At 37.2% G+C, this 20,710-nt stretch overlaps 1 protein-coding gene across 1 annotated transcript in view; it reads right to left on the bottom strand.

Moving 5' to 3' along the window:
• Positions 1–460: 460 nt before the first annotated feature.
• The window catches only part of zmp:0000000521 (spindlin-W), a 30,613-nt gene continuing 10,363 nt past the window's right edge, over positions 461–20,710 (bottom strand). The window contains exons 3-5 of the mRNA XM_056445859.1: positions 15,691–15,938; positions 7,873–8,106; positions 461–4,363 (exon numbers count right to left, since the gene is read on the bottom strand). Of these exons, the coding sequence (XP_056301834.1) occupies positions 4,158–4,363; positions 7,873–8,106; positions 15,691–15,938 (688 nt within the window). The 3' untranslated portion in view covers positions 461–4,157. The remainder of the gene's footprint in view (positions 4,364–7,872; positions 8,107–15,690; positions 15,939–20,710) is intronic.

Below are 20,710 nucleotides of genomic sequence, written 5' to 3'. Positions count from 1 at the left end.
TTATTCTTTGGGATTATAAATATAGCAAATGATGCACATGTATATAATAAACTATATATACACATGTGGATCACGTATAAACACATTCTCACCAATTAATTTGTCAACATTTTCAAAACAATTCAAAAATCCCTATGAGACTGAATGTTCATATGTAAATTTCGGAAATGTAACGATTGACCGTTTTAATTGTTTCTAGGTAAATCAATGTTAATCTATGGGGTTTAAAACATACCAAATGATGCGCATGTATATAATAACTATATATAAACATGTGCGTCATGTATAAATACATTCTCACCATTTAATTTGTCAACATTTTCGAAAGTATTTAAAACCTCTTAGACTGAACGCTCATCTATAGGTAAATCGTAAAAATGCAATGTTAAATGTTAGAAATGTTATTCTATAGACATACCGAATGATGCACATGTATAAATAAACCATATATACACATGCATAAATCAGTGGTGGGCAAAGCGAGGCTTCATGAAACACTGAAACAGTCGAAGCAAACGTTTCGAAACCCCACTCTACGGTGACACCTAGTGGTCATTTTTTATGTATTGCACTGGAGCAGCTTCAGCAAAGAACAGTTGAGCAAATTGAGGTATTAAAGCCCACTTTGTAGAATCGAATCAACAAGTGATTTAGTGGAGTGGTTAGGGTTCCCCGCGCAGGGAACATGGGTTCGAATCCAGGCTAGTACAGCTATTTTGAAATGCTTTAATATCAGTTTGAAATGCTTTATTCTTGTATCGTTTTGTTTGAACATTGGTCTGACATCCGAATGAACACTGAATAAATAGGGCTTGTTTTGGTCATAAAACAGGGTTGTTGCTAGATCAGAGATGGTTGTGGCCAGAAGTTAACAGGAATTATTTATATTATTCATTACATTTTCCATTGTATTTTATTAACGTCTACCCAAAACCTAAACCCAACCATCACAGTGCTGTAAAATATTAATTATTGTTTTACAGTTACAAAAATGTTGCTAAACTGATGGCGTATCAGCTGTATCCTATCTAGACTACACCATAAACAGTAACATGATTAAAATACATAAAATCATGATTTCGGAATATTTGTACAAGTCGGGATTCGAACCCAAAATTATATGATGCATAGTAACAACAAGCAAACACACGGTCCACTAGGCCATATAAAACAGAAGCTTAAGCGACTGTCAGTCAAATGCAGATTCGCCAGGTCTCGAAACGCTTCTGAAAGGCCTGATGATTTGAATCGCTGTAGTCACGTGACCAGGTGTTTGGAAACGCTTTAGTCACGTGACCTGGGTGTTTCAGACCATGCTTCAGTGCAGTGTTTCGAAACACTTGTGCTTCGGGATCTCGACACTGTGTCGAAACGTCAGTTTCACATCAGCCATCCCTAATATAAACTCAGTCTCACCACTTAATTTGTCAACATTTCGAAACCTCCTAAATAATAAAACTGCATGTTATCTATAGGTAAATCGTGAAAATGCAACAAGATTCACAATTTCCGTTGTTTGTGGGTGAATCAATGTTATTGGAATTATAAACATATCAAATGATGCGAATGTATATAATAACTATATATACACATGTGCATCATGTATAAACCCAGTCTCACCATTTTATTTGTCAACGTTTTCTACATTTGTCAACATTTAACTATTTACAATTCGAAACCTCTTATAGGCTACTGAAATCTCGAAAATAAAATGAGATTGACCTTTTCCGATGTTTTTTGAGTGAATCAATAGTTTTTTTTTTTTTAAACATAGCCAATGATGCACATGTATAGATAAACTATATAAACATGCACATCACGTATAAACAGTCTCACCATTTTGTTTGTCGACATTTTCAAAACCTATGAATAGATTGAACGTTCATCTATATGTAAATTGCGAAAATGCGACACGATTGACCGTTTCCGTTATTTGTGGCCGAATCAATGTTATTCTATGGGATTATAAACATACCAAATGATGCGCATGTATAAACAAACTATATAAACACATGCGCATCATATATAAACACAGTCTCACCATTTTACATGTCACCATTTTCAAAACCTTCTAAAAGGCTGACCGTTCATCTATACGTATATCTCGGAAATGCAACAGGATTATTTGTTTCTATTGTTTGTAGGTGAATTAACGTCGTTCTATGGGATTATAAACATACAAAATGATGCATATGTATATATAAACAAACAATTTGGACATGTGCATCACATATAAACAGTCTTACCATTTTAAATCAGAACTATCTACGATTTAAAACATCTCACAAGACCAATCGTTAACACAGGCTATTTATATCTCGAAAATGCGACAAGATTGACCTTTTTCGCTGTTTTTGGTGGAGAATCGTGTTACTCTATGTGATTATAAACATACCAAATGATACACATGTATAAAATAATAAATATATATACATGTGCATCATGTATATATACACAATGTCACCATTCGCCAACATTTTCAAAACCTCTTATGAGATACGTAATATTCATACGTAAACTGTGGAAATACGACGAGATTGACCGTTTCTGTTGTTTGTGGGTGAATCACTGTTACTCTGTGGGATTATAAATATACCAACCCTGCTGAAAAATCCAGCTTAAACCAGCCTAGGCTGGTTGGCTGGTTTTAGCTGGTTGACCAGCCTGGCTTTTAGAGGGGTTTGGCCATTTCCAGCCTGGTCTTAGCTAGTCAGGCTGGAAAATGACCAGCTAAAACCAACTTGACCAGCCTGGTTTAAGCTGGACATAGCTGGTTTTGGCTGGGCTCACAGCCTGGCTAGGCTGGTCAAGCTGGTTTTAGCTGGTCATTTTCCAGCCTGACCAGCTAAGACTAGGCTGGAAATGGCGGGAAACCAGCCTGGAAATGGCCAAAACCCCTCTAAAACCAGGCTGGTCAACCAGCTACAACCAGCCTAGGCTGGTTTTTTCAGTAGGGAAATTATGCACATGTATATAATAAACTATATATACACACACACACGTGCATCCTGATATATACAATGTCACCATTTTTAAAACAATTCAAAACCTTTAATGAGAATGTTTATACGTAACCTCAACCGTTTCTATTGTTTGCGGGCAACTCAACGTTATTCAATGGGATTATAGACATATTAAATAATGCACATGTATATAATAAACTATATATTTACATGTGCATCATGTATATATACACAATGTCACCATATGTCAACATTTTCAAAACCTTGTTTGAGACTGAATGTTCAAACGTAAACTTTGGAAATGCAACGAGATTGAACATTTCTATTGTTTGCGAGCGAATCAGTGTTATTGTATGGAATTATAGACATACCAAATGATGTGCATGTATATAATGAAACTATATAAACACGTGTGTCACGTATATATACAATGTTACCATTTGTCAACATTTTAAAAACCTTGAGACTGAATGTTCAAACGTAAACTTCGGAAATGCAACGAGATTGAACGTTTCTATTGTTTGTGAGCGAATCAGAGTTATTGTATGGGATTATAGACATACCAAATGATGTGCATGTATATAATGAAACTATATAAACACGTGTGTCATGTATATATACAATGTCACCATTTGTCAACATTTTAAAAACCTCTTATGAGACTGACTGTTCATACGTAAATCTCGATGATGCAACGAGATTGATTCACCCTCAAACAATAGAAACGGTCAGTGTTATTCAATGGGATTATAGACATACCAAATGATACGCATGTATAAATAAATATATATACATGTGCATCATATATATATACACAATGTCACCATTTGTCAACATTTTCACAACAATTCAAAACCACTAATTAGACTGAATGTTCATACGTGAATCTCGAAATGCGACGAGATTGACCGTTTCTACTGTCTGTGGGCGAATCAATGTTACTCTGTGGGATTAAAGACATACCAAAAGATGCACATGTATAAATACACCGCTTCAAAAACCGTCTCCTAAGCTGTTGACAGTGATAGTAAGACAAAAAAAAAAAAACAAACAAACCCTGTACACAAATGCTTCATCCAGTAGCTCCGCGATCAGTCCTTCACAGCAAACTGTACAATGAAACGCGATGATATTTAAGCTATGGAGGAGTGAAGCAGTGTAGGTTTGTTTGGGTTTGGTCTTGGTTTGGGTCTTTTAGGTGGTTTTGACCAGGTCGTACACGTGGATGTGGAAATCGTCATCGTATTTGATATAATAGACAGACGGTTTGGCAGGAACTTGATAGATGACGAGGCCTGTTCTCTTGACGCCTTTATCTGTCACATACTCCACCTGTTTACCCACAAGGCTCTCTGTTTCCTCGCCGGGCTTCCTGTCTGCAGGCAGCAGGTGTTTGTTCTCTGAAGAAAAAAATAGATGACATTGAACTTCACTGTATGACTGAAAAGTACTTGTTTCACTAATATAATGAATTAAATGTTATTTTAATATTGCAATAAATTCCAAAGTATTCTCCTACACTCTCTAGGCTGCATTTATATGATTATTTTACTAATATAATGTACTAAATGTTATTTTAATATTGTAATAAACGTCATGGGCAGGGCATATGTCTGCCCGGTGACTCTAGTTTTGCTGCTAAATCGCTAACATAGATTTTATTGAGAGAGTAGCTGTGCTTTAGGAATGTTGAAAAACAGAGTATATTCGTTCGGCGCCGTTTCTGAGTTTACTAGACCCTTTCAGAGGTGCACCCAGCTCTGTGAGTTCATCAACTCCTCCAGAAACTATACTTGAATGATGGAGGCTTTCAGAGGTGTTTCCGACTGAGATGAGCCCAGTTTGGTGAGCTGTTGTCCGGTGTCGGCAAGAGGATTTCTCCTTAGCACACCAACTGCAGGCGCTATGTCATAATCAAGCCCCTACAAGAGCAAGCTCCTGATTGGTTAATGTGGCACGAATGTCTGTTAAACTTCAAATATTCCAACTCAAGTGAATCGTACGATTCGTTAAGTGTGTCAAAGCACAATACACTCAATTCACGCTGCTTCATTCGCGTGCTTTATTCGCGCGCATCGCGCCACAGGATGTCTATTCGCATCTTTGCATTGACTTAACATGTAAATCACTTACGCTTGACGCTTCATCCTCGTCTGGTGTGAAGCCCCATCACACACTCTAGGCTGCATTTATATGATTATTTTACCAATATAATGAATTAAATGTTATGTTGATATTGTAATAAATTTCAAAGTAATCTCTTATCCCGCGTTCATACCAGACGTGGCTTCTGCGAATAAACTGCGCTATTTGTGCACAAATAGACACGTGAACTTTTTTGTTGGAGGTGTCTCACGGTTCGGTTACGATTATCATGCCATCGATTCGGTTCAATATGATATTTCGGTGCATTGACGATGCTTTCCATACACAGCGTTGTATTTTGGGAGGTGGCTATAACAAGCTGTCTGTATAAACACACACACACGGACACACAGCACCACACTGTCTCTCATTCACACACATACACAAACATAGACAGCACCAAACAAACACACACACACACACACGCCACGTGCGCTCGCTCGCTCGGGAGCGATAGTGTGAGACCGCCCACTCCTGTTAAAATTACACCAGAGTTATCGACCGCTCTATGTTGGCTTTATTCGGAAATTTATTCCGGCGCCGCATGAAATCTGAGGAAGAGTCACGGCAACAGCCGAGAGGAAAAGTCAAGCCAGCAGGTGAAATGGGCCACAGTGAGAGAGAGAGAGAGAGAGAGAGAGAGAGAGAGAGAGAGAGAGAGAGAGAAATGGAGTTCACTTTCATTCCCTCAATCGCAGAGAAATAGGGGCTTCTGCTGTAAGTGCCAGTGAAAGACTTTCCAGAAAACACACACACAGTGAAATTTTTAAGTAGTTGGCACCTGTAGTGTTGTAAATACCCGCGCTCGCCTCCCTCGCGACAGAGCGCATATGAGATAAATGACGTCAGTACATATTAACCGGTTATGATTATTACTGAACCGATAACGAATTGTCCGCGTCTGCATCGCGGTGCACTGAAGAAACAATTAATTTTGACACCCCTTTTTTACAGTTTGTGCCATTTACAACTAGACAGGTAACTCTAGTTTTGTAGCTAAATCGCTAACATAGATTTTATTGAGAGAGTAGCTGTGCTTTATGTGGTTTAGGAATGTTTAAAAACAGCGTAGATTCATTCGGCGCCGTGTCTGAGTTTACTAGACTCTTTCAGAGGTGCACCCAGCTCTGTGAGTTCATCAACTCCTCCAGAAACTATACATGAATGATGGAGGTGCTTCTGATTGAGCCAAGCCCAGTTTAATGAGCTGTTGTCCGGTGTCGGCAGGAGGATTGCTCCTTGGCACACCAACTGCAGGCACTATGTCATAACGCCCCTACAAGAGCAAGCTCCTGATTGGTTAATGTGGCACGAATGTCCGTTAAAGTTCACATTTTCCAACTCAAGTGAATCACACGATTCGTTAAGCTTGCAAAATGCTCAATGTGAGCTGCTTCATTCGCGCAGCACGATGTCTATTCGCATCTTTGCATTGACTAACCATGTAAATCACTTACACTTGCTGCTTCATCCGCATCTGGTGTGAACACTCCATCACACACTCTAGGCTGCATTTGTTTGATTATTTTATGAATATAATGAATTAAATGCTATTTTGATATTGTAATAAATTTCCAAGTAATCTCTTACGCTGCGTTCACACCAGACGTGGCTTGCACGAATAAACTGCGCTATTCATGCGTAAATAGACAAGTGAACATTTTGAGTTTGATTTCACTAATTTAATGAATTAAATGTTATTTTGACATTGTAATAAATTTCAAAGTAATCTCTTACACTCTCTAGGCTGCATTTATTGGATTAGAATGCAGCAGCACTAGTAATGTTATGGTATATAACAATTAAAGTCAAATTAAAGTATTACAATACAAGTCAAAGCTGAATTTTCAGAATCCAATTTTTTTTACTATCAATTCTGAAAGCAATTTAAGTACTCATCTATTTATTCACCCATATTTATTAAAGATACTGTTGTACATGTATTTCAAATCAAAACAGATTTGATATTAATGTTAATTGATCCTTTTAAGAAATAGTACTGTATTTATATTGATATTTAAAATGTAATATATATATAATGTAATGGTACAACTGATAATGCACTGGTCTCAGCTTTGGTCTTAAAAAAACAACAACTTTAAATTAAATAAAGGCGACATGGTGGCTCAGTGGTTAGTAAGAAGGTTGCTGGTTCGAGTCCCGGCTGGGCCAGTTGACATTTCTGTGTGGAGTTTGCATATTCTCCCTATGTTAGTGTGGGTTTCCTCCAGGTGCTCCGGTTTCCCCACAGCCCCGCTATAGGTGAACTGAATAAACTAAATTGGCCGTAGTGTGAGTGTGAATGAGTGTGTATGGGTGTTTCCCAGTACTGGGTTGCATCTGGAAGGGCATCCGCTGCTTTAAAACATATGCTGTATAAGTTGGCGGTTCATTCCGCTGTGGCGACCCCTGATGAATAAAGAGACTAAGCCGAAGGAAAATAAATGAATGATAAATTAAATTATTTGCTTAACAATTGAAATAGATGGTAGCTGAGAATTTAGATCCAAACCAACCATCAAACTAATAAATACAAATCTCTCAGATATGAAGCCAGTCAGAACTAAAAAAAACATAACCATAAAATCTTATGAATATTAAAAAACATAAAAATAAAATGTAATTAAAAAAACAACAAATGTACATCAATTAAAGCACTATTGCAAAAAATCTTCAAAATTCAATAATCAAAACACTACCATCCTTCAAACTGAAACCAACTGTAATATCTGTAATGTTTAATTAAGAGCATCAGCTTATTCACCAGCTTCAGGTAAGATCCGCAGGTCTCCATCTTTGTAGTCGTCCCAGAGCTGGTACATGTATAGGACGGGGTCTTTCTCGTATGTGATGTAGTACCAGTTGGTCATGATGGGCGCTCGGGACAGGACCATCCCTCGCCACTCGTTCTTCTCTCCGTCCTCCTTCTCAAACAGATGCTCCACTGCTTTGCCCACCAGCTCCTCTGCGTCATGAGGAACCTTGATCTTATTGTTTACTTGGAAGAAAGCGGAAAGAAAGCAACATTATTAAATGCAAATGGTTAAACGGATAACAAATCTTATTGGTTTGGATCACATTTTCGGAACAAATTTGGGAATAATCTACAAGTATAAAAATCTTTTGCTAATTTAATTTAACAGTGATCTGCACAGAATATGGATCAACTCAATTAGGGATGCACCGATTCCGATACTTGGATCGGATATCGGTGAATACCACATATTTTTGCTGGATCGGGTATATGCCAGCTGGTACCGATCTAAATCCGATCTTGTGTGTGCGCTATAGTCTGTGTAATTTATAAGCCAACAAAAGCCATGAAGGTAGCCTATTATAAGGGCCTAGAAAGTTGTCATGTAGGCGACTATATCCCAAATGTTCTGAAGCCATTCTATAGTTTAATGTGAAGTACAGATGAATATTCAAGTGGTTAAATTCATGTTGAGTTCATCGCTTCCCTCCGCTACGCATGTCAATCATTCTTCATTCATTCATTCACAATTCAAACTGCGTGTCGCGTTCATGACAACTCGAAAAACTTTCTCCAAGACAAATTTGTTCCTGTTAATAGAAGTAATTGGTGGAGAAATGCATTTAGTTTTGCATGAAATTTGTTCATTTTGACCTGCAACAAGGAGTTCATTGCCGTTCCTAAATCATGTTGCGCTGTGTCTGTTAGATCAGCAGATCGCATTCGCAACACTGGAGTAGAGAGGGTTATTACCTGCTCTTCACACGCAAAGTAGGCCTACCTGAAATTTTAAATTAGAAAAGGCTCAATAATACATTGTACAGATCCTCAACGCACTGATTTCTTCCCTTTGTGCTGCTTAGTTTTAAAGTGTCCGCAGAGACAGGAGGGCTGCGCGCTGTGTCTCAGTGATGCATCAATCGGGTCATTCACGCACCGGCTGTGCAGACGTGTCGTGCGCCGCTCCATAAAATTATTCTGTAATATTTAAAGTTTCTGTTCTCTCATCCTTCAGACTGAGTTTATTCTTCCGAGGGGAACACTTATAGTGCTGCGAATAGTTTGTAAAGCCTGGCTCATTGTGGTCAGATTAATTGATTAAATTAATAAAAGTGAAACTGACGGGTGCAATATGGATTATCATTAACAGAAAACTATTTAGCCTAATATAGGCTACTCTGAAACTGAATATTTCGTTGCAATTTTATTTATATTAATATTTTATTTAACAGACCTGTTTGTATTTTGATTAGGGTCAATAGTGGTAGCCTATTACTGATTTTAAAGAAAAATCCTAATATTAAAAAAGGAAACATAAGCTGGACCACAACAGATGAATATCATAACGAATGCTCAAACAATGTAGCTTAGTTTACAGCAAGCATCATGTTTTTAGTTAGATTGTGCCGTCTGTCATATACAGTAGGGCTTTAGGTCTGCTATTTTTACTAAAGAAGATATATTATTTGAGTTTATCACAAGAGACTGTATTATGTTTAAAAGAAGAAAAAAGGCACAGTATCAGGATCGGATCTGTATCGGTAAATACTTAGAATTGTGGTATCGGGATCGGATCCAAAAAAAAAAATGGTATCGGTGCATCCTTAAACTAAATTCACTGCATCTCTACTAAATGTTATGAATGTACCCTAATTTTTTATTTTAAACATTCTCTTGTTTTTTGAAGAGAGAAAGTACAAAAAAAAAACACATAAATGCAAATAATATGTACAAATATGACTATATATTCATTAACCCTTGTGTGGTGTTCGTATTTTTGTTACTCAGCCAGTGTTCATGGGTCTGGTGGACCTGCTAGAGTTTTCGCTTTCCAAATTAACACGATCAAACAATTTTGTGTTAAATTACTCAACAAATATTTACTTCATCCCAATTACAAGCAATATGAACAGCAAACATGGTTAATTTTTCCTCTTTACCTTAGTTAGATCATATTGATGAATTAATGTGCTTCCAGTTTTTTATTATTATTAATGTTATGAAAAAATAAAACCCACAGATTTGTTTTTTCGTATTGTTCCCACCATGGTCTTGGACATCGTCATCAGAAGCTCCTCTTTCATCCACAATCAGTTGCAAGGCCCTCGCAGCAGATAATCTTTTGGCCATCTTGATCAGTTGTGATAAGGAACCACACTGGCAAAGTCTTATTTATAGTATTATCCCCCTAATTCGCAGATGGGACAGGGTATGAGAAAATAAAGCTTGGTTCCCGCAAGAGAGAGGATAAAATGTGCGGGAATGTAAGAGCAGACAGTGTTGATAGTTGAATTTTCAACAATCTTGCAACTTTGTGTGGGAGCAGGAGGGGAAGAAAACAGCAGCACCAGAAAGGAGGAAGACAGAGTGTAGGAAGACTGGACCTACACTTCAAGACTTTTATTAGACCTGGGTCCAGTGGACCCGAACACCTTGTATGTAATGTAAATGTGTGGGGGGAGGTGCGATAATTGAAATTTTTTTCAGATTTATGTTCTTCACAGAAAATAAGCCAAAGCCAATGAATTTCAGGTTGAAAAAATAATTCATTGTTTAATATTTCTTTTGAAAAAAACTGAAAACGGGTCTCACAGACCCGAACACCATACAAGGGTTAAAATAAAGAAGAAAAAGTCAAGCAGCACAATTCCACTCCCAATATTGCATGTGCATATTTTTCTAGATGCAACCCACATTTGCTTTCCATGCCGTGCAACGTTTTTATTTCTACTAAATTGTGACGGAGCAAATCTAAGCATGTGATATACAGCCTTCTGCATTTCAACAGCGAACATCATCATAGCAAAATATTTCCCAATTCACTTTCTCTTAGTTTGTGCTTTGCTATTCAGTTGATTTCCCCTTCCGTCGGCTTTAATTTTATTATGATTACAGGAGAGCAGATGTGCAGATTGTTGTGAAAAAAAAAGCAGCACCGCAGTATGAGGAAAAACTCGTATACTCAACAAGCCATCTGTGGAATAAAAACCATCCACTTTAAGGCAGTGAACAGAGATGGAGCGGAAAAAGCGAGAAGAAATGTCTGGAAAAATAACTTTGCTGCAGTTAGGGCTGCACAATATATCATGTCAGCATCAATATCGTAATGTGATCATTTGCAATAGCCATGTCGTAGGATATGCAATGTTGAGTCCGGATTATCATCATTTGCATGTGTTTTTGAGGCCTGTGACTGTGTGAGGATTTTAAAAGCATTTAGGCATTTTTTACCCCTTTTACAAGATCTAAGATAAGCTTTTGGTGTCTCCAGAATGTATCTGTAAAGTTTCAGCTCAAAATACCCTTCTGATTATCTATTATAGCCTCCAGAATTTGCCCATTTTGGTGTCTGAGTAGAGTGTAGCTGTTTTTGTAGTCTGTGGCTTTAAATGCAAATGAGCTGCTTCTCCACGCCCACCGTTCCCACATGCGTGTCTGCTTATAATCATGCGTTACGTCAGATAAACAGCAGTCAGTGACAGAGACCGACTCGGATGAAGCTGAAATACAGCTCATTAGTCAATTAGTTTATTTTATGTATTTGTGGTAGGGTTGGGCGATGTAGACCAATTTGGCATCGAACAATGTCTAACGTGAAACATCGCGATGGATGATGACATTGTAGTCGTAGGCGGCGGTGAATTAATTATTTATGAACTATTTATGAATTATTCAGTCATGTGATGTGTGTTTTCAGCTGTATATTATGGAAGGAGGGCTCTTCAGAAATGCTAGATGAAATGCCAGTGCTGACATGGATAGTTTTCGTTCTAAAATGCCATTTTAAAACTAAGACTTATTAGTGTAAACAGGGCCTAAGGGTGTATTTTTCGCGAGCGGGCTGCTGCTGCGACGGGGACTGGACGGAGGATCACGATGTCGGCTCAGCATCGTGATGGCTATTGGCCATCAGCGACCTTAATATGTGGTGGAGTTTGTTCAAGCCTTTCTGAAACGATGAGTCACACACAAATGATGTTTGCAGTACAAACACACACACATATGTGTGCGTTTACTGACACCATACGGCCATGGTGAATATAGCATAGTGATTTTACTACAAACTTTACTACAAACATGCTCTTTTTTTAAAACATTTTAAACTTTAAAAAGAAAATCACAAAGAGTTGTAACAAATATTTTAATCGTAGTTTATTTGCAAAAAAAAAAAAAAGCTCTGTGGACATGTGTATAGATGTTATTATAGAAACATGGCGCCTGTCAATCAATTCGGTGGACGGGGAAAACCGCACTCCTACATCACATTGCGATGGGCCTCCATCACTGGGATCTGGATCTTATATGAACACCATGTAATAAAAAAAGAGACTTGTTGGGTTTATATCACTCCAATATGACTGTGGACACACTATACCTTCATCATAGGTGCCCTATTAAGGCCTTTGCAGGTGTTTGAAGTTAATTAAAGTGCGGCCCCAGGTGTCTTGAATACTGAACCTTTTTACAATGTTCTAATTGTCTGAGATACTGAATTTGGGGTTTTCATTAGTTGTTATCAAAATTAGGGCTGTGCGATATGGGCAAAAAAAAAAAACAATCACGATTTCCTAGAACAATACTGCGATTTCGATTTTAATCACGATTTTGTCACAGACAGACTGAATCTGTGTTTACAGTGTGAATCTGAAACGTATGTCAAAAGGAAAACAATTCGATCTTCATCAAAAGACTTTTAACATGTCTCTAAAACAGACATAATACAAAATAAAATAAAAATCACTTAGTAAAGCTGTGACAAATTGTCTCTAGACAGACCTTTGACAAAACAAAGACTACTGTATATGTGTGTGTGCTCGCGCCGTTAAACTGAAGTAAGGCTCTGATGTTCTGCTTGACCACATATCAGATGTAGTTGCGTGCACTTTTCTACGTGTCCACAGATTTATTTTGCCATGCATAAATCATAGACCTCTTTGTGATGCTGCCGTGAAATAGGCCGTTCACATAATGTGTCTTTAGCATGCACAAGTCCGTTATTTCAGATGGATGCGCGCGGATTGAGAGCACATATTAAGAGTAGCGCCTGTGCATATTCCAGGGACACACAGTTTAAAACATCTCTTTTCGGACAAACTTTAAACTTAACTTTTCATAATGCCGCATTACAAGTCGAGTAACAAGAACTGACCGATCAGCTTCATACTTTGTATGGAATTTATACATTTTGGTTACCTCAAACAAACACAATACACCGAACACCAAGTGCTTTTAATTCTCTCCATAAATAAAACTTGTATCAGAACTGCATCAATGATTTGTTAGTTTGTCATCTTCTGAAAAAACGGTTGATGGTTGCCTAGCAATGACAAAGTAGTGCGACCGCAAAGCACGTTGAAAATGCTGAAGGAATCGACGCGCCTCACGCTTTCCACGCGCTTTTACATGCAATGAATTGTAACTGACTCACAAATTACCTGGTTCTACGATACAACAGCCTTCCTGTATCCAAAGTAATCCCACACCACAGATGTTAACTTTTTTGGCACCAAGTCCTCTTGTGCTGAACTTATCATCCCTGTATTCGCAGGCTATTCAGTCTCCCGTTCTCATGCTCTGTTTAGGTGCGCTGCGTTATGATTGGTTCAAATAGTTTACTTCAGGAAAATTGTGCTGTAAGGCGATTTAGTAATCGCACATGTCCAAATCGTGATTTCGATACGATTTCAATTAATCGCACAGCCCTAATCAAAATCATCAAAATTCAAAGAAATAAACACTTGAAAATTTGTCAGTCTGTGTGGAATGAATGTATACATTATACAAGTTTCATTGCTTGAATGGAATTAGAGAAATAAATTAATGTTTTGAAGATATTCTAATTATATGACCAGCAGCTGTATGTCCAGAAACATCGCAATTAGATATTTTCCCTAAATCACCAAGCCCTAGTAATGATCATTTTCCATGAAGACATTTTGTAAAGTTCCTACTGTATATGAACATATATACATACATATTTGAAGACGTTTTTGATAGGTACTGCGCATTGCTATGCACTAAATTCTGGCAAGCTAAAAGGTGATTTGCTATTTAGATTATTTTTTTAACCCTCAGATAAAACATACATCAATGAAAAGCTTATTTACTCAGTTTAATAAATCTCTTCATATAAATTGTTTTGCTTTTTTGATAAAACTGTGGTACATTTATTTTCAGGATTTTTTAATGAACAGAGTTTTTTTTTTTTAAGGATGCATTTTGTAAATATATTTATTTTTAATATCACATTTTATTCTTAATTAAATTGTTCCAAATTTACTTTTTGGAACCTCTTTTTAAAGTGCCCTAATTAAAAATAGCTTTACAATCACTTCTAATCAAATGAAAGATCCTCACTGAACAAAAATATTAATTTCTCACTCCAAACGTTTAGCCACACACACTCACAGCCACCGAAAAAAATCTTAAAACACTTCATTAGCACAATGTTTATGCACTATAAATACAGCAAATGTCTGCTCATCCTTTCACGCATGCTCTTACTTTATTAAAAAATAAACTGGGGAAATATAAGTATTGAACACGTCATGTTTTTTTTCTGGGAATTATATTTCTAAAGGAGCTGTTGACATGGAATTGAAGCAGATTTTGGTAAAAAGCCCAAAAATACAAACATAAAAATGAAACAAAACAAATCTGAAAAATGAGTTTAATAACAATGAAATGAAACAAAGGGAAAGTCCTAAACTAACGTATTTAATACTTTATAAAAAAGGCTTTTTTTGTGCTGCGGCTTAAAGACGCCTCTCACATGGAGAATGAAGTCACATGCATTACTCAGGTGTGAGTTTTTCAACAGAGTGTAAAAACATTGATGCTTCTGTGGGTCTCGTCTATCAAATCTGATCTTTAATTTGTATTTTCTATTGGATTCGGGTCAGGTGATTGGCTGGGCCATTCTACAGCTTGATTTTCTTTCTCTGAAAGCATTTGAGAGTTTCCTTGACTGTGTTTTGGATCATTGTCTTGCTGAAATGTCCACCCTGGGTTCATCTTCATCCTCCTGCTGATGTTGGACTAAAGCAGCTGATATTCATTTACACTGAGGAAGGGCAGAGGGTTGCTGAAGAGCTACTGAGAGATTTCAGCTGCTGTCTGGGCTTTCACTGCCGAACTACACCTCCCTTTCATGTGTTCAATGCTTTTTCATTTTATTTACTTACGCATAGCTTCATTTGTAAACCAATTAGATTTGTTTTCTTTGCATATATGGACTTCTTTGGTCGTTACCAAGATCTGGGAAAAAATTCAAGTCAACAGCACCTTTAGAAATATGTTTTCTGAGAAAAATGGTGACGTGTTCAATACTTATTTTCCCCACTGTACATTTCTTTTATGCGGGACTGAATAATTCATGCAGGACTTCTGATCAATTGAAAGCATTCTCACTTAACAGAAATATTAAATTCACACTCCAAACACACACTCACACCCACCAAAAAACAAAAGTAAAAATAAAATCCAAAAACGCTTCAACAACACAACGTTCATGCACTATAAATACAGCAAATGTCTGCTCATCCTTTCACACATGCTATTTCCTGTCACTCGTTTCCTGTTAGCAGAAAAACAGATCCACCTACTCACCCACTTTCTCGTTGAGAACCTGCAGGTTTGAGACCCTCTCGTCCTTAAAGAGCTCGATGCCGTAAACGCAGTCGAAGCCGTCGTATTTGACCATGAAGAGCGAGGAGTTGACGCTGAGCCGGTCCAGAACGGTGCCCTTCCACTTGGTCAGCGCACCTTTCTCCCTCCAGCTGTGTTGGATCCGGCGGCCCAGCAGGTTGTTAGGATCTGGAGTGAGACTGTCGCTCAGTTCACCGCTGCTTCGCTTCCTGCAGAGGAGAGATAAAATAAAAACAGGAGATGCATTGAGTCTGATTGCTTTACCACTCTAATGTGGATGACTATTATTATTGGATCAATTTTAAATTCTCCACTTAGATGACATCAAATGCATAGAGATTGTCTAACAGATACTGTGCTCTATATTGGTGGTAAAATTAATAAACAGAAAGTAGATTTGATTTGTTAAAAGTATGGTTTCTTTCTGGTAAACAAAGAAGATATTTTGAAGATAGACCAAAATCTGTAACCATTGACATTCATAGAAATAATAAAAGTCATTGGTTGCAGTTTTCCAAATTTTTTCCAATTATTTTCTTTTGTGTTTAACAGAAGAAAGAAACTCTGATGAGAATTATTGGATGGATTTTAAATGGCACAGAATTCTCCAGTTAGATGCATATAGATTATGCAACAGATACTGTGCTCTAAAGAGGGTGGTAAAACAAAATTTGATTAGATGTTAAAGGTATGGTTTGCTCATTATTGATTTAAATAAACCTCAAGTGGTTCCAACCCTTTGCGTTTCTTTTTTTTCGAGTAAACACAAAAGAAGATATTTTGAAGACAACCACCTGTAACCATTCACATTAAAAGAAAAAATATATATATTTTAAAAGATTATAAATAATATATATATATATTAATATATATACACAATGCAACTTTTAATCAGCCAATTACATGGCAGCAACTGAAAACTGGGCATCAGAATGGGGAAGAAAGGTGACTTAAGTGACTTTGAACGTGGCATGGTTGTTGGTGACAGACGGGCTGGTCTGAGTATTTCAGAAACTGCTGATCTACTGGGATTTTCATGCACAACCATCTGTGGGGTTTACAGAGAATGGTCCGCAAAAGAGAAAATATCCAGTGAGCGGCAGTTCTGTGGGCGCAAATGCCTTGTTGATGCCAGAGGTAAGAGGAGAATGGCCAGACTGATTCCAGCTGATAGAAAGGCAACAGTAACTGAAATAAGCACTCGTTACAACCGAGGTCTGCAGAAGAGCATCTCTGAATGCAAAACACGTCCAACCTTGAGGCGGATGGCCTACAGCAGCAGAAGACCACACTGAGTGCCACTCCTGTCAGATAAGAACAGGAAACTGAGGCTACAATTCACACAGGCTCACCAAAACTGGACAGTAGAAGATTGGAGAAATGTTGCCTGATCTGATGAGTCTTGATTTCTGCTGCAACATTAGGATGGTAGGGTCAGAATTTGGCATCAACAACATTAAAGCATGGATCCATCCTGCCTTGTCTAAACGGTTCAGGCTGGTGGTGGTGGTGTAATGGTGTTGGAGATATTGTCTTGCCACACTTTGGGTCCATTAGTACCAATTGAGCTCTGTGTCAACACCACAGCCTACCTGAGCATTGTTGTTGACCATGTCCATCCCTTTATGACCACAGTGTACCCATCTTCCGATGGCTACTTCCAGCAGGATAACGCTCCATGTCATAAAGCGTGAATCATCTCAGACTGGTTTCTTGAACATGACAATGAGTTCACTGTACTCAAACGGCCTCCACAGTCACCAGTTCTCAACTCCAACAGGAGATTCGCATCATGGATGTGCAGCCGACAAATCTGCAGCAACTGCGTGATGCTATCATGTCAATATGGAGCAAAATCTCTGAGGAATATTTCCAGTATCTTGTTGAATCTATGCCATGAAGGATTAAGGCAGTTCTTAAGGCAAAAGGGGGTCCAACCCAGTACTAGTAAGGTGTACCTAATAAAGTGGCCGCTGAGTGTATATATAATGCACACACATAAAATGAAAGGCAATGGTTAGATTTCTAAAAACTGTTCAAAATATCTTCTTTTGTGTTTTACACTCAAAACACTGACTCTCTACAAAGAATCAGTGACAAATATGTAGAAAGTTGTGTCTTGCACTCTCTCTTTATCCACAAAGGATCCACACAACTGACCTTAAAATAAAACTAGCAGCTGATTTTAGTTCAGTCGAGTGGAAAAGTTCAGTCAGAGCTCAGTTTAATCATTCACTGCTGCTGTAAAACACCTCTCACTCAATATTTCTGAAGCGGAAAACATTTCTGTAAATATCACAGCATAATCCGGTCAAACACTATCCTCGAGCCCGGGGCTCCCTCCTGTTAGAAGGGCGAGAGAAGAGTTCGAGCTCAGGTAGGTCTCGAGAACTCCCCTGCTTATCGCTGTTCGCGAAGTGTAAACTAAGGTTGTCTTAGGTGACAATTTGGTTTAGTCGATTGGCTATGGTGTGTGTTTTTGGACGGTGGGAGGAAACCGGGAGAAACCCACGCAAACACGGGGAGAACATGCAAACTCCGCACAGAAACGCTTCAAGACGAAGCTTAACTGGAGTGAAAAACTTTGGTTATTTATAATGCCTCCATAATCATCTAATAATACAGATTACGGAGCTAATTACATCATTAAATCAATGACTTAAAGGTTCCATATAGTGCAGTTCCATGTAAGAGTCTTTCTAGGGCTGTGCAATTAGTTGAAAATTCGGTTTCAATTTTGGCGTCTAACGATTATAAAAAAACATTAATCGAGATGAAATGATTATTGCATCATATACCGCCCCCATTCCAGTTGTACACATTTGTTGCTCTGCAAAGCTCAGTTCCACGTGAAAATTGCTAAAAGCATGAGCTGTAATGTAACGTTTGCAGCACCGGATGCGAATCATTCTTTGATGTACATTTAAATCATTCATGTTTTTAAAATCGCGACAAAGATCACATGCTGTTGTGTGTGCGCGCTCAGCCTAAGAGACGAGCAGAGCACACACATCTAAAGTCATCTTAATGTGAGTGCTTTAATGGTCAAATACACACAAATTTGTGTCAAAACAGTGTTTAGTGATTATAACCCTCATTTATGTAATAAAAAAACGAGTTGAGAATCAAAAGACACGTGAAAGTGAAACCATTAAACAGAACCGTACTGCTCTTGAAGTGACAGTGTGCAATAATCCTCCTGCCGACTATTTTTATCATTAATCAAACAACATAAAGAGAAAATCCCTCACTGCTCTTAACTGAAGGACTTTTGTAGCTATAATCAAAGTTTTATTTCTTACAGTGAAGCTGCTTAAAGCACAGTTTGTTTCATATTTTTATTCTATTGTATTTATTTCCCTTTCCTTATTTACATGAAGGAAAATAACTAAATAGAGTTAAAGTCAGAATTATTAGCCCTTCTGAATTATTAGCGACCCTTTCCCCCCTCAATTTCAGTTTTTTTTTCCAACACATTTCTAAACATAATAGATTTAATAACTTATTTCTAATAACTGATATCTTTTTACTTTGCTATGATGACAGCACATAATATTTGACTGGATATTTCTCAAATTTCTCAAAGCATTCAGTTTAAAGTGACATTCAAAGGCTTAATTAGTGTAATTAGGCAAGTCATTGTATAACAGTAGTTTTTTCTGCAGACAATCAAAAATATATATTGCTTAAGGGGGGGGGGGGGGGGGGGGGGGGTTGGGTCTAATAATATTGACCTTAAAATAGGTTTTAATATATTTAAAACTGCTTTTATACTAGAAAAAATTAAACAAGTAAGACTTTCTCCAGAAGAAAAAGTATTATAGGAAATACTGTGAAAACATTACACTCTGTTAAACATCATTTGTGAAATATTTATTAAAATAATAATTCACAGGAGGGCGAATCATTTTGACTTCAACTGATAATCGTTTTGAATAATCGTGATTACAATTATCACCAAAATAATTGTGATTATAATTCTGATTATGACTCTTTCCATACATTTTAAGACCTTATTGCCACTATAGGTTTGAACTGGTAACATTGATTGCCGACATAGTAACTTACTGTTTATTTTCCAAATACAGATTGTAAGAAAGCAACTCTAAAGGGTCTTAGCTTGTTTTCTTTTAAGGATTTTACACTCACAGGACTTATTCCAGAATGAGGTGTTTGGGCATTTACATGTACTGAACTCTTATTATTCAGTAATGCCTAGTAGGCCTGTCACAATAATCTAATATAATAATACATCAATAATAAAGTAATAGTAAAGTCATGTCGATTATCTGGTTTGTCTATAAGCTGACATCCGAGCGACATCCGCCCTGTCTCTATGGTTACACTCAGTAAACAGAGGTGAGTTTGGTGAACTGATGACCTTGATGACTAATCACAGTTTTTCCTGTTGTGCATGTGAACACAATGGCAAATCAGCGCTGTTTAAGAACGTGCTCAAATGTTAGCAGGAAATAGACAATTTCAATATTTCAGTATGGATTGATACCAAATTCCGGTATCGTAACAACACCAGTATCATTCCTTCAGTTTTCTAATTTGACGATTTGATGCTCAAGAAACAATTCTGATTATTATCAAACAGTTTAATATCAAACTGATATTATGTTAATTTTAACTTAATATCTTTGTTAAAATGTTGCTCTGCTGAATGATTAATCATGACTAATTGCATACAAAATAAAAGTTTGCTTCTACAAAACTGTGCGTATAGTATACATTTATTAAGTATGTAAATACAAACATCCATGTATAGAAATTATTATTTATATTTATATATATAATATTTTAAACAAAAGTATACACACACGCACGTATGCACAATGCATATAAACAGTATGTACACATATATTATGTAAATACACATATTTTGTACAAGATTATCCATGAATAAATCATTAAATTGTACTTAAATATATATATATATATATATATGCTTTCTTCAGGATTTTTTGATGAATAT

Source organism: Danio aesculapii, chromosome 2 (assembly GCF_903798145.1).
Source record: "Danio aesculapii chromosome 2, fDanAes4.1, whole genome shotgun sequence".
Taxonomy (NCBI): Eukaryota; Metazoa; Chordata; class Actinopteri; order Cypriniformes; family Danionidae; genus Danio; species Danio aesculapii.
Note: the sequence above shows the minus strand (reverse complement) of the source record. Positions and strands in the feature narration are given on the sequence as shown.